At 50.3% G+C, this 23,360-nt stretch overlaps 1 protein-coding gene across 1 annotated transcript in view; it reads left to right on the top strand.

Annotated features, from left to right (window-relative positions):
* The first annotated feature begins 212 nt into the window (after positions 1-212).
* MYO18B (myosin XVIIIB) overlaps positions 213-23,360 on the top strand; it is a 182,518-nt gene continuing 159,370 nt past the window's right edge. The window contains exons 1-12 of the mRNA XM_084820341.1: positions 213-826; positions 4,225-4,324; positions 6,230-6,395; positions 8,587-8,636; positions 9,637-9,678; positions 11,521-11,676; positions 14,957-15,724; positions 16,163-16,229; positions 17,368-17,480; positions 17,756-17,932; positions 21,686-21,884; positions 22,937-23,079. Coding sequence (XP_084676467.1) covers positions 213-826; positions 4,225-4,324; positions 6,230-6,395; positions 8,587-8,636; positions 9,637-9,678; positions 11,521-11,676; positions 14,957-15,724; positions 16,163-16,229; positions 17,368-17,480; positions 17,756-17,932; positions 21,686-21,884; positions 22,937-23,079 — 2,595 coding nt within the window. The remainder of the gene's footprint in view (positions 827-4,224; positions 4,325-6,229; positions 6,396-8,586; positions 8,637-9,636; positions 9,679-11,520; positions 11,677-14,956; positions 15,725-16,162; positions 16,230-17,367; positions 17,481-17,755; positions 17,933-21,685; positions 21,885-22,936; positions 23,080-23,360) is intronic.

The following is a 23,360-nucleotide window of genomic DNA, read 5'->3' as shown; positions in this document are numbered from 1 at the left end:
TAACAAATCATAATAATCATAATAATAGAAATGATCTTGAAGCTTTTCACAGCAAGGGATGATGAGCGTTATTTATTGATTTAGGGTATTTTTATGCCGCTTCTCAGCCAGAAAGTCTCCCGAAGAGGCTTAGAAACAATCAGTAACGGAAGGCAGTCCGTGCCCGCAGGCTTCGCGGGGGAGGGAACGGGGGGGGGGCTAAGTCTTCTAGCATGGCTGGTGGAATGGCCCCGGTTTCCCCTCTCATCTCCCTCAGCCTCATCCTGACTGCTAGCTCATGCCTGCAGGTGAAGCTGCTGTTGCATGCCCCGGGAGCAGGGCCCGGTCAAAACACTGGCAACCCTGCATGCTTTGCGCAGCAAGAAGGCCCTTGCTGTGCTTGGCCCAGCAGAATGAAAGAGCCCCCTTCCAAGGGGCTGGCAGTGATGGGCTTTAACAGCTGCGTTTCCCCCTTGGGCTTTTGCTGGGATGGGTGTTCAGTCGGAAAAGCGGTGCGTGCCGGGCGTGAGTGTGTGTCACAGCAGCAGCCCATCTGGCGGAAGCCTCGGAGGGCTTGGCAAGCGGCCACCATACTGGTAGGAGCCCCGAGGGCCTGGGGGGAAACGCAGGGCCTCTGGCCACAGATTGGCCTGGAATCCCGTTGGCCCCGTCGCAAGACTGGGATATTTATAGATATTCACATGGAAGCCCTTGACAGAGCCGGCCAGTGCAGCGTGTGGCCTAGCAGCCTCGAGCACGATTCAGATCTCCCATCCACCACAAGTTCACGACATGGCCGCTGGCAAGCCATCATTGGTTTCCCTCAGCCTCACCCCAGCCCTGCTCTGTAATCCTACCTTACAGGGTTGTTGCCAGGGTTTTTGAGGAGTGCTTCCAAACTCATGTGAAAAGTACAGTGTAAAGTACCAAGCGGTATTGTTATAGACAAGAGCGCCTTGTCATGGGACGGGTGGGGGTGGGGGTGGGGAAACAATCCCATAGAAGGTGGCAAAACACTGGATTTCAGAGTGGGAGAAACAGAAATATTGATGTGCGTGTGTTTGTGTATGTATATATACACAAACACACACGTGCATGCAGCAATGTGAGTACACACGGCAGTCTGTAAGAGAGCCAGTGTGGTGTAGTGGCGAGAGTGCTGGACTGGGAGCCGGGAGATCCGGGTTCTAGTCCCCACTCGGCCATGGAAGCTCACTGGGTGACTTTGGGCCAGTCACACACTCTCAGCCCAACCCACCTCACAGGGTTGTTGTTGTGAGGATAAAATGGAGAGGAGGAGGATAATGTAAGCTGCCTTGGGTTCCTTGCAAGAGGAATAAAGGCGGGATATAAATGTAATAAATAAATAAATAAATAAAAAATTAGTGGGGCAGGTTTTTAAAACATGCATCCCTGATATAAGTGAGTTATCGCATATTGAAATGGCACCCCCGCCCTTAATACAGAGAGGCACAGATAAGCCGTCAGCGAAAGCCCCCACAACGCAGAAGTGAGATGTGAAGACCAGGAGGGGGGCTGTCAGTTGCTCGACTTTGAGCGGAAACATGTTTCAAAACATCTCCATAGCTAAACCATTGCAACGTTGGAGATGGGCGTTCTTGTAAGAACAGGAGCATTGATCTTTGTGAGGAACTGCAAAATGCACTCTGGTTTGCTCAGAAGTCAGCTCCACTGTCCCCAATGTGCTTACTCGCTAGTAAGTTTTACCTAACAGCCATCTTTTGCACCTGTTTGTTCTTGTTTGGGGGGGCCAAGCAAAGCCCTGACGTGGTGTGGAGACCTGGAGAGGGTGTGTGTGGAGGTGTGGAGGCGTTGTGTGTGTGGGTGCTGACCCTTGAGATGTGCCCAGCGGGAGGGGACACCTGGCCCTGCTCCCCTCCCCTTCCCCTTGACCCAGCTGGCTGGCCGGCCGTCGGGCGGTCTCTCTGGCCCTGTCACTCAGCCATCTCACAGGCCTGATGCCTGGGCGTATTTTTAGCCATGACATGCCCTCTCCGGCTCAGCTGCTTGCTCTCATCTGGGGCGGGTGGGAGGGGAGGGGGTCTCTGAGCCACGTCCCTCCTCCTGTCTTTGCTTTTTCGTGCTTGGTAGGAACCTGTAGCTGCTCCTAGAGCCGGGGGGTGTTTGTATAGGAAGGCCCCCATCCTGTTGCTGGCAGTGCTGCTATTAGAGAAGGTAGGCCACCCCTGGGTTTGCTTGGTGGGGAGAAATCCACTGGGGTGGGGTGGGGGTCGGAAGGGAATGGGGGAGGGGGCCGCCTGGGGATCCAAAATGTACTACTTTGGGTGTGCTGGTTGCTGGGTATGGGGGGCTATTTTTAGAGAGGTATGAAGAAGGGCTACGGGAAGACGAGGGGCTGGCAATTGGTTGCAGTTAATCCTTCAGCATATGGCTGGTGTGTATGTGTATATATGTAATCATATATGTTGCCTGAGAAATGACTTAAGTGGACAGGAATCTTCATTTATTTACTTTCTGGATGATTTGTCCATCAGAAGCTGATCGACCTTTCTTCTCCCCTGTCAGGCACCATAGAAAGCTAGAAGCACGCTTCCTGACACAAGGAAAACCCTTGTTTTCCTGAACAGAGCTTCTTTTGCAAAGGGGGCATTCAGGTCCCTTCCGGAACCTTTGTGCAGAAGAGCCTTTGATCTGGGAACTGACCAAGTGAGAGACAGTAAGATCTAAAGACATTAAAAAATCCTGAAATGTTGAAGGTATGGGAGGAGGGGATATTTTCCTTTAAAGAAGAAGCTGAATACTTGGGGAAAAAACTGAAATAACTATGGTATTTACTTGATTGTCGATAGCAAATGCAGATATATGGCCTTTGAACTCAGAAATAGTATCAGACACCATAATGCAGCAAAGCGGCGGAGCAATCAGTGTGCTCAGATACGTGTTCAGATCTACATAGGAACATCGGGGGCTGCCTTCTATTGAGTCAGACCTGGGGTCCATCTTGCCCAGTATTGTCGACACTGACTGGCAGCGGCGGCTTCCCAGGGATTCAGGCAGGAATTTTTCCCTGCTCTACCTGGAGCTGCCCGGGATTGAACCTGGTGCTCTACCACTGAGCTACAGCCCTTTCTTTTTCTACTTAGCCCTTCAGTGTATGAAAGAGTATTTAATAGAATATTTTACTTTCTTTTCACTCCTCCCTCTTCCCCAAATTTCCTCCTTTTTTTCTTTCTTTACCCTAGATTGTGGGGAGAAAAAGCAAAAATATACATGCTCCAAATGTTTTATTTCCCTTACCAGTGTTGTACATCACTAATAAAACTGGAAGGGACCACTAGGTCTGACCCCTTCCTTGCTCTTCCTTCCCTCCCTCCCTCCCTCCCTCCCTCATTCCTTCCTTCCTTCCTTCCCTCCCTCCCTCCCTCCTTCCTTCCTTCCTTCCTTCCTTCCTTCCTTCCTTCCTTCCTTCCTTCTTCATACATACATACATACATATCACTTATATATTGCTTGATATCATAAGATCTCTAAGTGGTTTACATACGTTACCATATCCACTGATTAGTTGGCTGTCTGGTTTCTGGTTTGCTGGACTTAAGTGCTAGAGAATCCTCTTTTGAGGCCATTCTCAAGATTCTGTTTGCATGAGACCCGACCCCCCCCCCCCCGCTTAATGTTGCCTTCAGGGTACAAATGAGCCTCTCAGCAGAGGGAAATGTCTATGAGTTTATGTGGCCGTGGGATCTGCAGAACTATATCCTGTAGACAATTAAGAATCTAAAAATGTGATGTTTAGCATATGCTTCTACTTTGTTTTCTGTGCTTTTGTGGAGAAAGCCTGCCAATGGGAGTGCCCTTTTTTCTTTTCCTTTTTTACTGAATGAGGCCCTGGTGCCTCAAATATCTGCAGAAATCACACACCAAAAAGTGGAGCTTTTCCTTCCGTGGAGATGTGATGATGGGAAACGCTTCTGTGTGTGCGCGTAAGTGTTGAAGGCACACGAAACTTGCCAGAGAGGCAGTGACCGTGCAGGAGAGTCCTAGTGGATGTGATGGCCATGGGTAAAGCAGTTACTTGTGAATCATGCTTGATTTGATTTGCAAATATCCTTTAAGCGCAGACTTTAGGTTTCCCTGGCAATGGAGCTTGGCACGCCACCAAATTACATTACAGTAATTGTCTGGCTGCTCCTACGTGTCAGAAACCAGTGAGTATATTCACATTGTTGTGTTTTCCCTGTTGGCTTATGACTCGCTTGCAAGGCAGGTTGGTCTGGCCCCGTGTTCCCCCAACACAGATTCTTATTCAGGGTCTCGGGCAGGTCTTTCCCAGCCCTACCAGAAGGTGCCGAGAATCCAAGCGGTGACTTTCTGCAAGCAAGGCAGATGCTCAGCCACCCACCCCTGCCTTCCCCCACAGGAGAGAAGGAACTGGATTTGACCAATGCATCACGTGTGGTGTGGACATGGCCTCTGAGCTGCACCCTGATTAGATTTTGGCCAAAGGGACGTATATGCAGCCGTTCCCTGTGGCTGCTGGCAACCTTGCTTCCGCACAGTCAGAACAAAGCCATCTGTCTTCAGGCAGCTGATCCAGGTTGCTTTCCGGAGAAGGTGCCTGAGCTGACTGCAGTTTTGGAGATGAGTTCCCCAATCCACAAATCCCTTGCTCACTCGCTGCTTGTGTGAGGCTGTGAGGCAGTATGCCTGTGTGCCCCAGGTGCTGGGGAACATGGGTGGGAAGTGCTGTTGCTTGTGGGTTTTCCAGCAACAGCTAGTTGGCCACTGTGTGAACAGAATGCTGGACTAGCTGGACCCTGGCTCTGATCCAGCATGGCTCTTCGTATGTTCTTATGTGAGCCAGGATTCTGTGCATTCACATGGCGAAATGGGAACTGCTGGTGGATTGAAGGGCTTGTGTGTGCGTGCGTGCGCGCATGTGCACACAGATCAAGTATAGGAGGAAGGCTGAGTTCCAAAGGTTTGAGAAATGTATGTCTCTCAACATGGGAGGCTGTATTTCTGTCTATTGTGGCCAGTATCCCCACAAAAATAATTCACCCAAATAATCAAGGTAGCAGCTTACTGAGGATGTAATACACAAATTTATGAAATTTGTTTCCTAGATTGTTGACATCTATACTTCATTCAGTGATCTAAACAGGACAAAAATGATCTAATATAATCATAGATGTTGCGTAGAATGGTTGCAGTATTTTAGAATCCCAAAATCATGGTGGTTTGTTTAATGCATTTAAAGTGCTCATGAATAGTGTCCAAAGCAGCAGACAAATATTTGAAATATAACAAAGAATAGAATTAAATTAAACATAAAATTAACAGTTCTGCAGCACGTATTATAAGGATAAGGGTAAAAAACAGCTAAGGGGCCACGGTGGCTTAGTGGTTAAGACGCTGAACTGCAGACCGGAAGCAGTTCGAGACCCGAGTGCTGCGTGACAGAGTGAGCTCCCGTCTTCAGTCCCAGCTCCTGCCAACCTAGCAGTTCGAAAGCAAGAAATTGCAAGTAGATAAATAGGTGCCGCCTCGGCGGGAAAGGTAACAGTGCTCCGTGCACCTCGGTGTTCAGTCATGACGGCCACATGACCACGGAAGCGTCTTCGGACAGCGCTGGCTCTTCGGCTTAGAAACGGGGATGAGCACCGCACCCTGGAGTCGGACACGACTGGTTGGGGACACCTTTACCTTTACTTTTTTTAAAAACAGCTTAGCACTGTATAACCAAAGTCCTGAGAAAATAAAATCATGCCCACGCTAGCAAAATGATGGGTGTCCCTGGGGTGGTCCCATCCCTGAGCTGGGTGTTCCAAAGGTGTGGTAGCACCACCAAAAAGGGCCTGTATCTGGTCAAGACCCTCTTACCTCAGTTGACAGAGGCACCTGGAGCAGTATATGCAATAATCACTGCAGGGATGTGTCTGAAGACCTGGATCGACTCCAGACAGAACAAATAGCTGCATGGTTCAACAGCATCCAGGTATGTTAGACTACAGCTCCCATCATTCCTGGCCACACTTGAAGGCCATCAGCCTGGAGAAGGCTGGTAAAGATTCAAAGCTTCCAAAATGCCTGAGGCTTTCTAAAGATGCTACCGTGCTAAGAGTCCCAGTGTGAGTTGGTCCAGTGACCTATTTCCATATCCCTCATATCCCTGGGGAAAATGTATTTCCAGCGATTTGCGACTGGAACAGTCACGGAACGAAGCTTCTTTCCCGTATCTTAACTCTCCTATTACTCTTATCTCAAGCCCTACCCGGGGGCGTGGGGGGTGGGGGGACGGGACTGGAGCTTCCTTTCCTTCAGTCGCATGATCTCTGTTTCTGAACTCTCTTCACGCTTCCTGCTGGTGTTTCAGGTTGTTGTGAGGGACAGGTGTGTTGTCTTGAGCATTGCACCTGAGGCCAATATGCCAGGTGAGGGCTGCTCATCCTTCTGTGGGTTGCTGCAAGCCCAAAGGGAAGGAAGTGCCTTCAGGATGGCTTCATATTTGTACACAGCTTGCTAGATGATCTGCGTCAGAACGTGCAAACGGACACCACCGGAGAGGCTGTGGGGTTTTGAAGGGACCAGGGTTGATACGTGAGTTATGCCTCCAGCGTTTGATCTGTGCTCATCCACACATATCAAGTCTGTTGTTAACTGGGGAATGTGCGTGTTGAAAACCAGGTCCTTGGAGAGCCCTGTCTTGCTCCTCTTCAGTTGCCATCTCAGGGACATGGGGACCTGTCTTTCACTCAGTGGAGGCAGGTGGCTCCGAAGTCAGTGGGGCAGTGAATCCACTCCAGGTTTCAGTTAGAGCCAGCCAGAACTCTAAAGGAACCATCCAAGGCGCTCGGCGCTGACTTCGGAGCCGCGGCCTCCCTCCCTCCGCTGCTTTTCCTGATTCAGGCCACCGGTCCCCTAGCCCCTAGCCTGCGGGAAAGGGCGAACGAGTGATGCTGGAGCTAGCCAAGGTTCTCCCATTTCCCACCTTGACGCTCGCTTCATCTCGTCTTTTTGGAATAGGAGAAATGTGCATTTCTCCAAACATGCCGAACGTGCACTGTCCCTGCTTGACTGAAGCATGAGCATGCATCATTTTTTAAAAATGGCTGTTTTAAAGTGCACATTTATCAAAAGGGATGCAATTTGCAAATGTGATTGTAAGCTGGAGAACATGCGCATTTTTCTCAGAAAGTGTGATCGTGTTTGGGGTTGCGAGCAGGGCGTTTTCATCTATTTTTCAAAGAGCAACAAAATTCTTGCTCTCCAAGGTTTCAGGCAGGATTCTTTCCCAGCCCTATCTGGGGATTGAACCTGGGCCCTTTTGCATGCAAAGCAGGGGCTCTGCCACTGAGGATGTTCTTTCAGCTAAAACTAAAGTAAGATCCCAGTTCTCATGGTTCTGAACAAAGGGCTGCTTCAAACAGGAAGAGCTGCCATATACCACATCAGACCCTGGGTCCATCTTGCTCAGTATTGTCTGCACTGCCTGGCAGCAGCGGCTCTCTGGGGTTTCGGGCAGGCTTCCTTCCCAGCCCCATTTAGAGAGGCTGGGGATCGAACCTGGGACCTTCTGCGTGCAGATCTTCTGCACGCTCCACTGCTGAGCTACAGCTCTTCCCCGGTAAATTAGGTACCATGCGGGAGTTGTGGGAACTGCCTCCCCATGGCTCCTCCCTGCCCCTGAAAAGCAGCTGTCAGAGGCTACCAGTGTTAGTGGAGAACTGGCATGGCGGGGAGGACTGGCCTCTCCCATACCCCTGCTGCATCCCCCCTCTCAAAATTGCCCTGCCCAAGCTGCTTTCGAGCCCACAGGGGGAAAGATGCCAAGTCCCATTTCTCTTTTTCCCTGCGGGGAAAAGCTGCTGGGGCGGGGGGCATTTTTAGTGGATAAAAGACAGAAAGGGAAAGGGGTGATGCAGTGGGTCCAGGTGGGGCGGAGGAGACACCCACTGGGAGACTACGCACGCTGCTAGTCACGCACAGCTCTTCTCGTTGGACTTTCATTCTGGAGATGATCCTAGTTTTTTTCAGAGTTGAAGTATTTTGAAAAAAGTGTGCTGTGGACATCTCATCCCAAATTCACCTCCTGTGCAAGAGCTGGGGTGTGTGTGTGTGTGTGTGTGCTTCAAAACCTGCAAAACCTCTTTGCTTCTCATCAAAGCTTGCCTTAAACCACTTCACTTAAACACTTAAAGATGACTGTGCATCTCCAGCCTTTGGTGAACAGAGCCCCAACATATCTAGGTCTGTTCTTCTCACTTTTGTTGTTAAAGACCAATGCAGAGATCCTCCTGGGGGTTTTAGTTGCATCCTTTGAAGATAGGATGCCCAGAACTGTGTTCAGAATTCACAAGACTGGATGCGTCCCAATTGTATATATGGTCTTGTTTTATTCTTTCCTTGTGAAACTGACATTTCTGCAGCATAGGGCCAGGGGGGCAGGATGGCTGGTGTTGATTCAGTATTTTGCATGACATTTGCTCATTGGAGTGTGTGTGTGTGTGTGTGTGTGTGTGTGAGAGAGAGAGAGAGAGGGGGGGGAATGACAATTGGTTTTGATTCCATGCTTAGAGGGCCTCTTGCTTATCTCCATGTTCTTGGAGCCCTTGATAAAACCAGGCTTGTTACCCAGTGGTCTCTGCCCTGAGGCCCCTGACAACTCTGAGGACGTATGGAAAATATTTGAGCTGTTCTTCTCCCTTAGTGCTGCCTAGAAAGCAACTAGGGCCTGACCTTCTTCCGAAGGTGGGCCTTCTGGTGTTTTGTGGAGGACCAGCACCTGGGTGAATCAAAGGGGTATTTATTTATTATTACATTTATATCCCACCTTTTCCCCACTTGCAAGGAACCCAGAGCGGCTTACATAAATCCCCCACCTCTCCATTTTTATCCTCACAACAGCCTGTGAGGGAGGTTAGGCTGAGAGTCAGTGACTGGCCCAAAGTCACCCAGTGAGCTTCTTGGGCGAGTGGGCAATAGAAACTGGGTCTCCAAGTCCCAGTCCTACACTTTAACCAATACACCACACACTCTCCCTCAATTGGCTGTGGGCTCCATGTGAGCTCCCTCCACATCCCCTCTCCTGTGGAAAAACAGAGTGCATGGATGGCTCAGCCTGGAGAGTAGTAGGTTGGGTTGGATGGCCTCTAGGTGTGCCCCGAGAGCCTTGATTCTGTCATGGCAGGGCTCCCACTGGTGCGCCTCTTGCTCTCAAGTGCTGTGTCAAGACACGAGAAAACCCCATGCAGCTTGTGGGGTTAAGATACACCAAATAATCATGTAAAGCCACTCCTCCAGAAAAAGTATAATGCCCCTCCCCATTAATTTTTAGTAGCATCCAGTCAGAGCTGCCCCTCCCACCCTGGAGGCGCTACTTTCTTTAGAAGAAGGCGGTGTTGTGGAGCTTTTACGATGCAGCCACCCTTCCCTGCAGCAGGGGCTGGCGCCCAGCTTTGCCCAAGAATAGCAGCAATGCCCTGGGACGCAGGCAGGAGCCCCTGGCCTGGCCGTCCTGCTCAGTGCACAGTAAAGTGACTTGAACACAGAGCTATTTGGGCTGAGAGGGGCCAGGTGGCTCCAGGGAGAAGCTGCGAAGGCCAGATTTCCACAGTGTCAGCAGGAAAAGGTCGCCCGGTTGTCTCCTGTGCTCTCCTGGGAAACCTTTTGCAGACGCCGGACTGCAAGGGCTCCTGGCGGGGAGAGGCCGGCTGTGTGAGGGCCAGTGCTTGGCCGGGTGCAGTGGCATCCAGGATTGGGGGTAGCTCAGAGGACTCATACCGTTGTTGTAGGACTGCTGTCTGATGACTTCCAGAGGGGGAGCCAGGTTAGTTTGTTGCAGCAAATGCCACGAAGAGTCTTGTGGCACCGTAAAGGCTAACACATTTATTTGGCCTTAGCTTTCATGGACTGTGGCTCAAAGTGGGCTATAGCCCAAAGTGGACCATAGCCCACTTTGAGCCACAGAGGTCACCTGGGCCTCATGGGACCCAGAAGTTCTGCTTTGATTCCCAGCTACAACGATGTCCAGTGATTCACTGTGGAGCCTTGATCTGTGTTGATAGAGGGGATAACTTTGCGTAGCAGTGACACTGTTATGCACAAAAACAACCAGTCTTTAAAAGAAAAGAGGGGAGATTTCTGATTTTTATCCTTTGTGTGTGTTTCCCTTGGTGGTCAGAGCTAAGGAGAATAACTGTGTAGAGATTTGCATCATGATGGACATATGTATGCTACCAATCTATACTGAGTTTTATAGCCTTTTAACTGTCACTTTCTCACAACAAATCCTGGTCAATGCAGTGTGGAGAGGGTACTGAGGATTCTGCATTGCCTCTTCCAAGAATTAGTATGATGCTCAGAGTTCCCTGAGGAAAAAGGAATGACCTGTTTTAAGTTTGCTGGGTGGCCCTGCTCTGTGACTCTTCGCCTGATGGAACTGTGCAATTTCTTAATTTAGGGATATAGAAAAATGGAAAGGAATAATTCAGCTCCCTGCAAGAGTCCTCCCCCCACCGCAAACCTGTAGAGTAAAGGAAACAGTTGTATTTGTAGGCGATTTGTCTGAAAAATCTCTCCCTTCCTTCCTTCCTTCCTTCCTTCCTTCCTTCCTTCCTTCTGTCTCTTCCATCTCTGCCTCTTCTTCCCCACTGCACTGTGTGTGTTTCTGGTCCTGTTGCAGGCGGGTGTCCCACATCTCCATAAAGCATCATTCCTTGTGTCCCATCTGTGAAGCACCATAGTCTCTGAGACACTCTCACCACATCAGCATGGCCATCTCATCACGTCTGGCTCTGTGGGAGCAAAAGGAAAGTGGTGTTCCCCTTCACGCCGTCAGTGCTGCATGCAGAGAGATGCATGAACCTGTGGCACAAGGGTGGTGGATCGTTGCCCTCCTCTAATGCCTTTGCTTTTGCAAACCCAGTCAAAACACTGCAAATGCCTACCAGCTCCCTGTAGTTGTGGCTCAGCACTCCCAATCTTAACTAGCTTCTCACTAGCACAATTAACTAAACAAACATCCCTTTCCCTATAAAGGTCTTTTGGTTTTGGCTCCTCATTGCGAGGTTCTCTACTTTGACTGTCCCTTCTGCATTTGGTTGCTTTTGGCTGGAGATGGATTATAATTTTTTGCCCAGAGCTGAAATAGGGAATCACTGATCATGGTGTATACATTCATCCCACATTTATGTCTGGTCAAACAGGTTGGCAGGTTCTTGTACTGTTTTAAAATCCTGCAAAACCTGTTTGAATGGGTCAAAAGAATGTATATGTGCATTCTTTTAAAAATGATTGTCCTTCTGCAACCAAAGCTGCTTTCTGGACTTTGCATGCACAAATGTCATCCATGCATTGAGTTTTATGTCTCTTAAGCATCTTATCTGTCCTGTTTGAGGTTCCTCTTAGGAAATCTTAACGGAGAGTAGATTTTCTCCTGACACAGAAGTAACAGACGTCTGTTGTTGGCTGGTATAGCCTGTATCCGTGTGGCAGGGGGTTAGTACAACAACAGTTGCTGGTGCTGTTCAGTGACCCAACCTCTGCTTGTGCCAACAGATTAGGGAAGAAGACCGCAGCCCCCCACCTACATCTCCACCCCCACTTTTCTCAGTCATTCCTGGGGGTTTCATCAAGCAGCTTGTGCGGGAAACAGAAAAGGAGTCCAAAGACACGAAATTGAAAGAGAAGATTGGATTAAATTCCAAAGACGATGTAAGTAAGGGAAGAACCCAAAGGCTCAAACATTCTGTTGTTATCATAAATAGGGGTTTTGTTGTTGTTTAAAAAATTGCTGCCAGGGCTTAAACTGCCTGCAAGCTCTGCCCCCTAAGCTTTTGGTTCTGGTGAGGGGTAGCAGTCCGCATATTCTCAGAGATGCTGTCCTCACAAGCATATTAGCATGCATGTGTTGGGCTTTTTCCCAATAGGGAAGCAAAAAAGCGTGAAAAAGAGAGACTCGGATGGGACCATTTTAAAACTGAACACAAGTGTCATCTCTTTCAAGCAAGCTTGTATACCATTCCAGGTCTTGCATTCCCTCTCTGAACCACCCAAGTATCTATGGGGACTGAGAAATTCTAGGTTCAGGGCAGAGCTGGCCAAGCAACTCGTGTGAAGCATTTCTTGCTTGGGTTGAGGTTGGTCCATCTGTGTGTGTGTGTGTGTGTGTGTGTTTAAATATGGACTTCTAGTCAGTTCATAATCAATCAAGAGCTAAATAAGCCTTCCCCAATCTGGCCCCCTCCAGATGTTTTGGACTACAACTACCATCATCCCGACAATTGGCCACGCTGAGTGGGGCTGGTGGAAGCTGTAGTTCCAAACATCTGGAGGACACCTGTTGGGAAGGCTGACCTAAATCAGTCATATAAACAGAAACCCCTACACAATTCGATTAGGATTTTAATTTTACATCCAGCTAAATATACACTAAAATAATAAAAACTCAGTTGAAATCCATCAGAATCCATCCTAACATTTGCACCTGGAAGGTTCAGATTGAATTGTGCAGTCCAACATCTCACAAAACAGGTTCAGCCAGGATTCACACTTATGAATTAAGTTAAGAGAATGGGAAATGTCTCAGTGCCTCTGAGTGATTATATTTTGCATTTGAAAAAAATAAAAAGTGGGACTTCATTTTGATCTTTTTCTGCAAAATTGTCCATTTTCTGTGCGCCTCCCTGCTTTTTAAAATGTAGCCGTGGAAGGCATTTCATCTACAGCTCCACCTCATTGTATGTATCTAGTTCTTATACTTATACATGGCTCTTCGTTTAGAACAGCCTTCCCCAACCTGGTGCCCACCAGATGTGTTGGACTCAGGGCCGGCGTCATTCGTAGGCATGGTGGGGGCTTGCCGAGGGCCACACCCCAGCAGGGGCCCACTGATGAGAGCCCCTGGAGTGGCTCCCCCTCGTCCCCCCTGCAGCCTGCTTGTTCCCCCGCCTCTGCTCTACCCCAGGCACCAATGGTGGTGAGAAGGAGGCCCAGCAGATGCCCCGCGGCCTCCTTGCGCCCTGGCTCTCTGCCTGCCAAGCAAGCAAGAGGCAGCCATGATGAGAAAGAGGATGAGGAGCAAGCACAGCTCACGACAGTGGTGGCGAGAAGATAGAGTGGACCGACTGAAGATGTCCCAAGGGCCTTCAGAAACCTGGAGTAGGCACTGGTTGGACGAGGACAGCCAGCCTGCCCCACCTAGTCATGCTGGCTGGGGCATGCTGGGGATTCTGGTCCCATGCATCTCCAGGGCACCACGTTGGCGAAGGCTGTTTTAGAAAATTCAGAGTGGACTCTGATCCAGGCACCATCTGGGTCCATATCTGTTTAGCTTCTGTAATGCCACAGCATCAGACAAGTCACCAAGACGTCTGTTGTTTCTGCCCTTAAACCTGTATTCAGTCTGTTGTCATTCTAACTACAGGCTGCAGCAGCCTTCTCCACCCTGCCATCCTCCAGATGTGTTGGACTTCAAGTCCCATCAGTTCCAGCCAGCATAGCCAATGGTCAGGAATACTGGGAGTTGTCCCAAACATCTGGAGGGCCCCAGGGTAGGAAGGCCTGGGCTTCACTGTTTAAGCCATTTATTAAGAGAATGTATCATTTTTGACTTCCAGTAATCATCTATGAACATTCTCAGCATTAACTAATAAATCCAGGAGAGGAGCCCGGTTAAAATAATTAAGGGACATTATCTTTTTTTAAAAACAAGCACCATTTATCTGCTTGGGAATGGCAGCACATAGCTCCTTACGTTAATTAACGTAAATGTGACTTGCCATTATTTGCCAGGGTAAATGAATAAAATCAATGAGAGTAAATTAAAGGAATTGATTAAGTTTGGAAATTAGTACTAGAGGGAACGCTTGAAATAACGCAACAGTGAAGCTCCATCTGAAATATGAACAACATCGCTGTCCAATAAGATTTCAGGTGCAAAAAACCATATTCAGGTCTGTAGGGAAAAATATGTGGGAGGAGGGGTTGCTCATACGTATCTGTGAAAAGCAGCGCTGTCTTTACCACCTTGTGCTAGTTCTCAGGAGAATCCATTTAAATGGTTACAATTTATAACCCTCCTGCTGTCCAAATATGTACTCTGGGCAGCTGGCTACAAATAATGATACAGCCAATCATTACAGTTAACATCGGCATAAACCAGGGCAACATTAAACACCTTCCAAGAGGAGAGAAGGGATTAGGCCCTGAAAGCCCTCCTAAAAGCTTGCGCAAGTAACCAGGGAGCCTGTTTGGTGAGCTTCCACGTGGAAGGGGACATCGTGGGCCAGTCCCTGGCGATCAGGACTTAACGCTCTGCTGAAATTTGCAAAGATGTACAAACATTGTAATGGAGAACTTGTGGCTTGCGGGTCCCCTCACCTACTACAATTTTAGGTGCACGTCTAAAAAATATAGAGAGGGAGTGGAATGAATACCTGGATTTATTTGTTTAAGCATTATTATCCTGCTCCTCAGCCAGACAGACTCCCAGAGTGGGGTACATACAGTCATTAAAAACAAGACTTGCCCTTCCCACATGCTTACAGTCTAAAAGGACATGACACAAGAGGAAAAAGGAATGGGGAGAGATGAGGAAAAAGCAAGCGGTCTTTCAGCAGGGCTGATGGCATGACCCTGCTTCCCATCTCATCCCCCTCTGCTGTAGCCTGCTGGCGGTGGTGACAGTTGAGGGAGGCGCCTGATGGAGATACCGTACAGGGGGACTCATCAGGAAACTGATTGGATCAGCCTCCTTGTTAAGGGCGCCCTTGGTGGCAAACCTGGGTTTGCCCTACATCATGTGCGAAATGACCCTCGAAGACCATTTTGTGGTGGAAGGGCCTGGCTCTTGACGTGACCGCTGCCGTGCATCAGCAGTCCCATCCAGAACGCCTTGTGTGCTGCTCCCCCAGGAGATGTCTCTGCTCTCTTTGTGATGGATAGAGCTTGGCTTTATGGTGCTAATGGGTTTGAGTATTTCTTGGTTTCCCAGCCTCCGGGGAAGCAGGTTGATGGGCCTGTGCAGCAGTTTGTGATCAAGGACACCAACATTTTGGAAGTGCGAGGGGACATGGCCGGTGAGGGGCAGCTGGTGCAAGGCACGTTGAATGGGGAGAAGCACGGAGAGGAAACTGAGGCCGAGATTCATGAGAGGAAGCCTTTGCCATTTAAGAGAGTGTTCCAGAGGAGCAGCGCGAAGCGGTCACCACCAACGTCTGTGCCTGGACTGGCACCAACCACTCCAAAAGTCGGGGAGAGCAATGCACCCCAGCCTCCTCCGAAAGTTCCTGCTCCAGAGAAAAGCAAAGGCAGCAGCACTAAGGAACCTGGGACAGGCACAGAAGTGGGGAAGAAGGGCCATTTAGTCTGGAACAAAGGCTTCGAAAGCCCAGGGAAGCAGAACGTGAAAACAAGGGCCCAGGAAGAGGCCCTGAGCAGGCCAGACAGCAAGGCCAAAGCAACTGGGAAGGGGAAGGAGATGGGAGAAAATCAAGACAAGCCAGGAGGCGGCACTGGGAAACAGGTGGCAGAAGCCAAAGAGAAGCCAGGCAGGGCTGGGAAAGGATCAGAAGAAAGCAAAGAGAAACAGGGAGAACTAAGAAAAGGGCCAGAAACAGTCAAAGAAGAACCAGCTCAAACTGGAGGAAAAAGCGAGCAAGGATCTCCAGCAGCAGAAATTAAAAAGAAATGGGAAGAAACCAAGGAAGGGTTGGCAGGAGAAAGCAAAGAAGAACTTGGAGAAAGCACCGATTCAGGCAAGGTGAGGTTGGCCTGGGGCTTGGTATCTTGGGATCACCTTTGGGGCCTCATTCTGCACCACTTGCATGGGACAGGCTGTGCCCTGCATGCTTGGCTTGGGCCAGGGCAGAACACTCTGCACATGCACAGAGGCAATCTCAAGTAGGGGTGGTTCCAACATTCTCCTCCTCTGATTTTCTCCCTGGTTTACCTGCTCTTGTTCGCAAAGCGGAGTGTTTGCAGTCGGGACCTCCCAGTGTTCCTCTTTTTCATCCGTCTGTCACTGCTTTAAGAGGGGGAGGTCACAGAACTATGGGAGGCTCTCTGGAGGATCTCAGAGCATCCTTACGGGGGTCCCACCCCACCTTCTGATGGAAAACAGGTTCCTCATCTGTCCCCTGCCGAGTTCTTCCCCCTGTCGAGTGTCTTGCTCACTGACTCACGCTTCCTTCCTCCGCAGGTCTGCGAGGACGTTTGGTACGAAGCAGAGAAGGTTTGGCTGGTCCAGAAGGATGGGCTCACTCTTGGTTAGTTTGGCTCCAGCCTTTGTGCTTATGGGGCCAAGAAGGGGTGCATGCAGGGGTGGCCCACGCCCTCTGGAAGGCATATGGAGCTGAAGGCATATGGAGCCTCATCCATCTAAGGCAGGGGAGGTGAACCTCCTCCGGCCCAAGAGCCAGATTTAATTTTGCAGGCGCTCTCGGGGTGTTCCCATTCCAGTGGAGGGTGGGGCCATATGCAAAAGAGGTGGCGCCCAAAGCATTAGGTCCAGGGCCAGATCCATGAAAGATACAAAAAACACCAACATATTTGAGCTTCCAGCTCTTCCTGCCAGTAACCCAGCCTTAGGAGAGGCATTTCAGCTTTTGGGGATGGGGGAAAAAACCTGCACAACAGCTGGGAAGCCACCCAATGATTGGTGGTTGAGGGAAAGGGGTGGGGCCAAGGGAAGGGGGCATGGCCATCTGGGAAACCCTGCAGGGCTGGATTTGGCCCATGGGCCTAAGGTTCAACACCCCTAAATAAACGCAGTAGCGGTAAGGATGTGGAGGGGGATGCGATAGGAAGGGGCACCTGCAGAAATGTGGATGTTGTTCCAGGGAGTGCAAGGTTGCGGGAGCATCCCATGTGATAGGTGGGAAGCATGGAGAGGAGTGGAGCTGCTGGAGGTGGCATAGTAGCTTAGGGCCTTGTCCAAAAGAGATCTGGTGTATCTGGGCACCATCAGCAGTGGTCGTGGGAGTTGATGCAGCGTCAGGCATTGTCTGTTTGCTGCAGGGACGCCACCAATATTATGAACTGAGGATGGAAGTGAGCCTTGTGAACTGCTCTAGGCTGGACATGCGCAGGCATTGAGGGGTGCAGGACAGGGCAACATCAGTGCCTGTGATTGGCAGGCAGTATAAGGCCTCTGGATTGGCCAAGCCCGGTATAAACAGTCAGAGCCTGGCCTCCTCCTTTGGGCTGTCCAACACTGCAGGAGCGCTGTTCTTGCTTTTAGAACTCCAGCAAATGAACCCAGGGATGCAGAGCAGGGGAACATGGCCTTCCGGCTGACATCTGGCTCTGGCTGCTCACAGCCTTGTCCTGGCAGCCGCCCCTTCGTATGGCTTCCCATAGGGGGTTCAAGAGTCATTCCCTGCTCCCACTTTTTACTTTTGGCAGCTACTGAACTGAAGCCAGATGTGGGGACTCCGGAGCTCCCTCCAGGCACAGTCCGGGTTCGAGTGGAAGCTGATGGGGCTGTCGTTGAGGTGGACGAGCAAAATGTCCAGAGAGTGAGTTGCTCTGATCCCCCCCACCCCCGGCCCGGAGAATCACCCCTCTCTCCTGGGCTCCTTTTGAGAACCTCCCCCGCCTTCTCTGGCCCAAGAGCAGCATCCGCGCTGGGAAGCTTCCCCCTCCTTGGCTTCCTCCTTGCCCTTGACTTCCAGGCACCCTTGAAACTGGGGAAGGGGAAGGGAAGGGGGCAAGCAAAGGCAAAGGCCTGCTTCTCCGGGGCAGGCAGACAGCATCATTTGGAGGCCTTGCATTTTCTCCCCCCCCACGACAGACCAATCCTTCAGGATTTGACTATGCCGAAGATCTGGCCTCCCTGGTCAATCTGAATGAATCGAGCGTCATCAATACACTCCACCACCGGTATCAGTCGCAGCTGCTTTACACCTACACTGGTCCTGACCTGATAGCTCTTGAGCCTTACTCTTCCGCAACCAGCAGCTCAACAAAGGTAACAGGGGATCCCGCCCTTCTTGGGTCGGGGGCATATTTGGAATCCTGAGAGTGCATCATAGGCACTCTCAGAAAATGGCGGCCGTGTGTGTGTGTGTGTGTGTGTGTGACCCTTTCATAAAGTGGCTGCTGTGGGGGACATGGCTGGTTCCAAAACATCATTTCCCAGAAAGCAAACTGGGGGAAGTAACTTGTCCAAGTGCCCACGTCCAAGGCAGAGGCGGGGTCTGGTCCCAAGCCAAGACGCCACCCAAGGGCAGCACTTCGCCGTGGGGCTGCAAAGGTGACCGAGGTACATTGAATCCCAGGAAGCTGCCTTATAGTGAGTCAGAGTCTGGTCCATCTTGCCCAGGATTGTCGACGTGGACTGGCAGCTGCAGCTCTCCAGGGTTCAGGCAGGAGGTTTTCCTGACTCGACCTGGAGATGCTGTTGGGGATTGAACCCAGGACCTTCTGTGTGCTAAGCAGGGGCTCTGCCACAGAGCTACAGCCCCACCCCTGTCTTGCGCAGTCATGGAAGAAACAAGCATGTGGAGGACCTTTGGGGTAAATATTTTGGGCCCTCCTAGAGTCCCCCTCTTAATTCAGGATGTTGAGCTGTGAGCATACGGTCCGGCCATAATCGCATCTCTGTTGGCTCAAAATTCCTTGGATGTTTCACTAGGGGGTGAGAAGTGGGGGGGGGATTTTTTTTGCTGTTAGCACATTTTCAGAGGCAGCTCATTACTAGGGAGCAGGAATCAAATGTAAGCATGGACCCCTAAGGAGAAGCAGACTGGTCTGCAGGCTCTGAGAGTACACAGAGCCTCGCTCAGCCAGCCCTCCTGCCCCCTCCATCCTCAGAGCATATGGAGAGGGCTCCCTCCTTGCCTAGGCATGCACATGGAGCTTTGCATCCAAAGCAAGGGAATTTCAGAGACAGGCCTCCTCCGTGGTGCACTGCAGCTTGTGAGGAAGATATAACGGGAGGCAAGCTTTGCAGTGTTATCTTATGGGGGAGGGGGGAAATGTCTTTCATGCAGGTCATTCCCTTAGCAGGCATGCTCTTTTCTGGAGAGAACTTGGCTCGAAGGCATTTCTGTTTTCAGGTCTCCACATCCTGAGTTCTGCCCCAGGCTGAGCGTAGCTAGTTCTAGCATGCCACATCCCATTGGCACCAAAGACGGACAGCCTCGTTTCTGAGAGGCACGTAGGGTTGAAAGCACAAGCATCTGCTCCCCACAAATTGTGGCATGTGTCCCCTCAAGAACTATGACTGGTCCCTGCTCTCTTGGCCTTTAGGAAGGGTGCAAAGGCTCCTCTTTTCAACGTGGCCTTTCAAGACGTGTAGTTTTGATGTTTTACGTTCTTGTTTTTATCGTTTTAAATTGTTGTAGACTGCCTTGATTGTTTTTTTTTTTTTTTTTGGAGCAGATAAGGTGGTTTGTTGTTGTTGTTTTTCAGTCGTTCAGTCGTGTCCGACTCTTCATGACCCCATGAACCATAGCACGCCAGGCCTTCCTGTCCTGTGTTCTCTCCCGGAGTGTGCTCAAGTTCATATTCATTGCATCGGTGATGCTATCTAGCCATCTCATCCTCTGCCGTCCCCTTCTCCGTTTGCCTTCAGTCTTTCCCAGCATCAGGGTCTTTTCCAGAGAGTTTTCTCTTCGCATTAGGTGGCCAAAATATTTGAGCTTCAGCTTCAGTATCTGTCCTTCCAATGAGCACTCAGGCTTGATTTCCTTGAGGATGGACTGATTTGACCTCCTTGCAGTCCAGGGGACTCGTAAGAGTCTTCTGCAGCACCACAGTTCGAAAGCATCAATTCTTCGGCGCTCAGCCTTCCTTATAGTCCAGCTCTCACAGCCATACATTACTACTGGGAAAACCATAGCTTTGATTAGACGGACCTTTGTCGGCAAGGTGATGTCTCTGCTTCTTACTATGCTGTCTAGGTTGGCCATAGCTTTCCTCCCAAGGAGCAAGCGTCTTTTAATTTCATGGCTACAGTCACCATCTGCGGTGATCTTGGAGCCCAAGAAAGTAAAATCTGTCACTGCTTCCATTTCTTCCCCTTCTATATGCCAGGAAGTGATGGGGCCAGATGCCATGATCTTCGTTTTTTTAATGTTGAGTTTCAAACCAGCTTTTGCACTCTCCTCTTTCACCCTCAACAAGAGGCTCTTGAGATCCTCTTCACTTTCTGCCATTAGGGTGGTATCGTCTGCATATCGGAGGTTGTTGATAATTCTCCCGGCAATCTTAATTCCGACCTCTGATTCATCCAACCCGGCATTTCTCATGATGTACTCTGCATATAAGTTAAATAAGCAGGGTGACAATATGCAGCCTTGTCGTACTCCTTTCCCAATTTTGAACCAATCGGTTGTTCCATGTCTGGTTCTTACTGTTGCTTCTTGACCCTCGTACAGGTTTCTCAGGAGACAGGTAAGGTGGTCTGGTACTCCCATCACTTTAAGAATTTGCCACAGTTTGTTGTGATCCACACAATCAAAAGCTTTAGATGTTAATATTAAATACCTCTAAATAATAACTAAGTGAGCCCCACACTTGGGAAATCTTGTGATGCTACTCTGCCGGGTGAGTTCTGGCTCTTCCCAGCTCTCGGAGGAAACGAAGCCCTTGGCTAAAGAGCATGGTCTGGTGAAGAAGAGCAGCTGGAGCTTGCCAAATATTTCCTTTCTGGGATGAATGAGAAGGTGATCACGCGAGCTGGTCTGGCTTGCTGCAAAAGGATCCTTCCTTGAGTTTGGTGGATGCCCATGAGGTGGCATCAGAGAGTCATCCATACAGAGAGGATGATGGGGAAGAGAGTTTATCTGTTCGAGCAGCCTTCCCCAAGCTGGTAGGCTTTGGATGTGTTGGCCTACAATTCCCAGCATCCCCCAGCCAGCATAGCATAGCATAGCTGGCTGGGGGATGCTGGGAGTTGTAGGCCAACACATCTGGAACCCACCAGCTTGGGGAGGGGAAGTTTTAATGGCTTCATGACCAACTTCCACATTAGAGCCAATGGTTTCGACAAGAGCATGGGACTTGCCCAGGGTGTTCACCAGCCTTGCAAATACCACCACTCAAGTTACTAGCTGGCCAAAATTGCCATTTGCCTTGCTGGCCATGTGTGCCAGCCTTTGTCGGGGGCCACCAGACCAGGAGTGTTTTTTCCATGCCAAATGGTACCTCACAAGTAGCTGGGCTCCATGAGAATGTTGACTCCCATAGCAGCAAGAGTTTGACAGTGATGTATACAAGCAGGGAATGACATGCAACATCCAAAAGAAAGATGGAACTTGCAAGCGAACATCCCTCCTTTTGAAGCCACTTGGAATGACTTCCCCCGCCCCGCCCTGCCCCAGCCTTTATCGGTGAAGCTACAGAGAAACCTTTTACCGTGGCGTGACCATAATTAGATAGGGTTGCCAAGGAGCAGGGGGAAGATAAAATTACTTTGGGAATGAATCTGGGTGGAGGCCAATGGGCAGCATTCCCAGGTCCAGTCCAAATCCTGCTGCAAAGCAAAATGAGAAGAATGGTGTGAGGTCCAGTTCTTGCTTGGGTGCCAAAGATGGGGTTGTGAAGAGAAAAGACACCCCCAAGCCCCACAGGGTCTTCAGAAGACCTGCAGAGTAAAAGTGGGGAGATCCCGAGGGAGATTCAGTCAGAACAAGCCCAGCTCTGCATCCTGGGGTGAACGTATGGGAAAAACCAGATGCTGGCTAGTTCTGCATCCTATTGTCCTCCCTCCCTCCAGGCGTTCAAAGGCAAGCGGGACGGGCTGCCCCCACACATCTTTTCTGTGGCACAGAGAGCCTACTGGAACATGCTGATGCAACGGCAGGATCAAACCATCATGCCCCTGGGCAGAAGCAACGCTGGCAAGACCACCTGCTGCCAGAATGCCCTGGAGTACCTCGTGGCCAGCACCAGCAGCGTGGACAACCGGGTTACCGGTGAGTGCTCCACTGGGGCAGCAGGGGCCTGGGACCCTGTGTGCATCCTGCAGGGTGCTTGGTTTGGGGTGTGGCACCTCAGCCATGCTGGATTAGTCATCGGTGCAATTTGGCGGCATCTTCATCCCACCCACCCCAGTTTCACCCAGCACTTAACGTTGCCTCTGCTTGCTGTCCTCAAACTGGAAAAAGGCAGCCTAATATCCTAGATCAGGGGTGCTGAGCCTCAGACCTGCGGGCCAAATTCGGCACGCCTGGCATCCCATTCTGGCCCTCTGGGGTTCTCAGTGGGCCACGCTCCTTTCCCCTGACCGCTGACCATTTGGTGGTTTTCTGGCTTTTGCACCCACTCTTCTAAATGGTTGAAATGCGACTGCGAAGGCTGAGTCTGAGCTACTCGCAGTAAGAGCTTTAAGTTAAGATACACTGGTATGGTTGGCTCCACCTTTTTTGCCTTTGGCCCTGCCCACCATGGAAAGCAGCCCCTGAAAGCTTCTCTGGAATGGAATTTGGCCCTTGGGCTGAGAGGTTCAGCACGCCTGCACTAGATCTGATGAACAGACCGTATTATGGGGACGAAGAACAGGACCCATCGTCTGAAGATAAATCATGTGCTCCCACCCCCATTTCACTGCCTGACAGCGTCTGAATGATTGTGGTGCTGTAATTCTTTTATCTGCTGCCATTACGTTACTGTTGTTTTTATTTGCTGCTGCTCTTTAATTTTTTTATCTTCTGGTTTTATCTGTTCTATTGATTTATGTGCTGTTGTGGTGGTTTTTCTGTGTGGTCTTATTACGCGTTACTTTTTTAATGTTGCTTTTGTATGATCTTCCTATGTTGTTTTACTGACTATTGTAAACTGCCTTGGGAGGGGGATCTATCCCGGAAGGAGGTTTGAAAACCCATTCAGTGAATAATACAATCAATGCTCTTGTGCTTCCATAACTGGAGTGGTTGTACCCCGACCAGTGGATGGAGGATGGAGGGAAGGGAGGAACTTGGCTCCATGGTTTGCTTTCGAACTGCCGTTGGGTCTTTTGATCTTGCAGTGGAGAAGATTCAGGCCATGTTCAGGGTGCTCAGAGCCTTTGGGACGGTGTCCACCAGCCATAACGAAGCCTCCACCCGCTTCTCCATGCTCATGGCGCTGGATTTCAGCCCCACCGGCCGCATAATGGCCGCTCATCTCCAGGTAATGCTCCCCAACCTGCTTGCATGGCACTTCAGCGTCGTGGGGTGCTGGTGAGATGGGGAGACCTCAAGCGGCTGAAGGGGACTGGAATGTGGAGGTGATTATGCCTGCCTCCTCCGCTCCCTGGAGGCTGCTGTCCCAGAACAGGGTCCGGGAAGGGTGGCGCGGGGGTGGGGGTGGTCATGAGCGGAAGGCGCTATAGGTGGACTCGGGGGTTGGCATAGACGGAAAAGATACCAAGCCATCGTTTTTGCCATCACAATGGAATTCAGCCCTCGGGC

This window comes from Heloderma suspectum, chromosome 13 (assembly GCF_057233095.1).
Source record: "Heloderma suspectum isolate Gila_16-S chromosome 13, 16-S_ref, whole genome shotgun sequence".
Taxonomy (NCBI): Eukaryota; Metazoa; Chordata; class Lepidosauria; order Squamata; family Helodermatidae; genus Heloderma; species Heloderma suspectum.
Note: the sequence above shows the minus strand (reverse complement) of the source record. Positions and strands in the feature narration are given on the sequence as shown.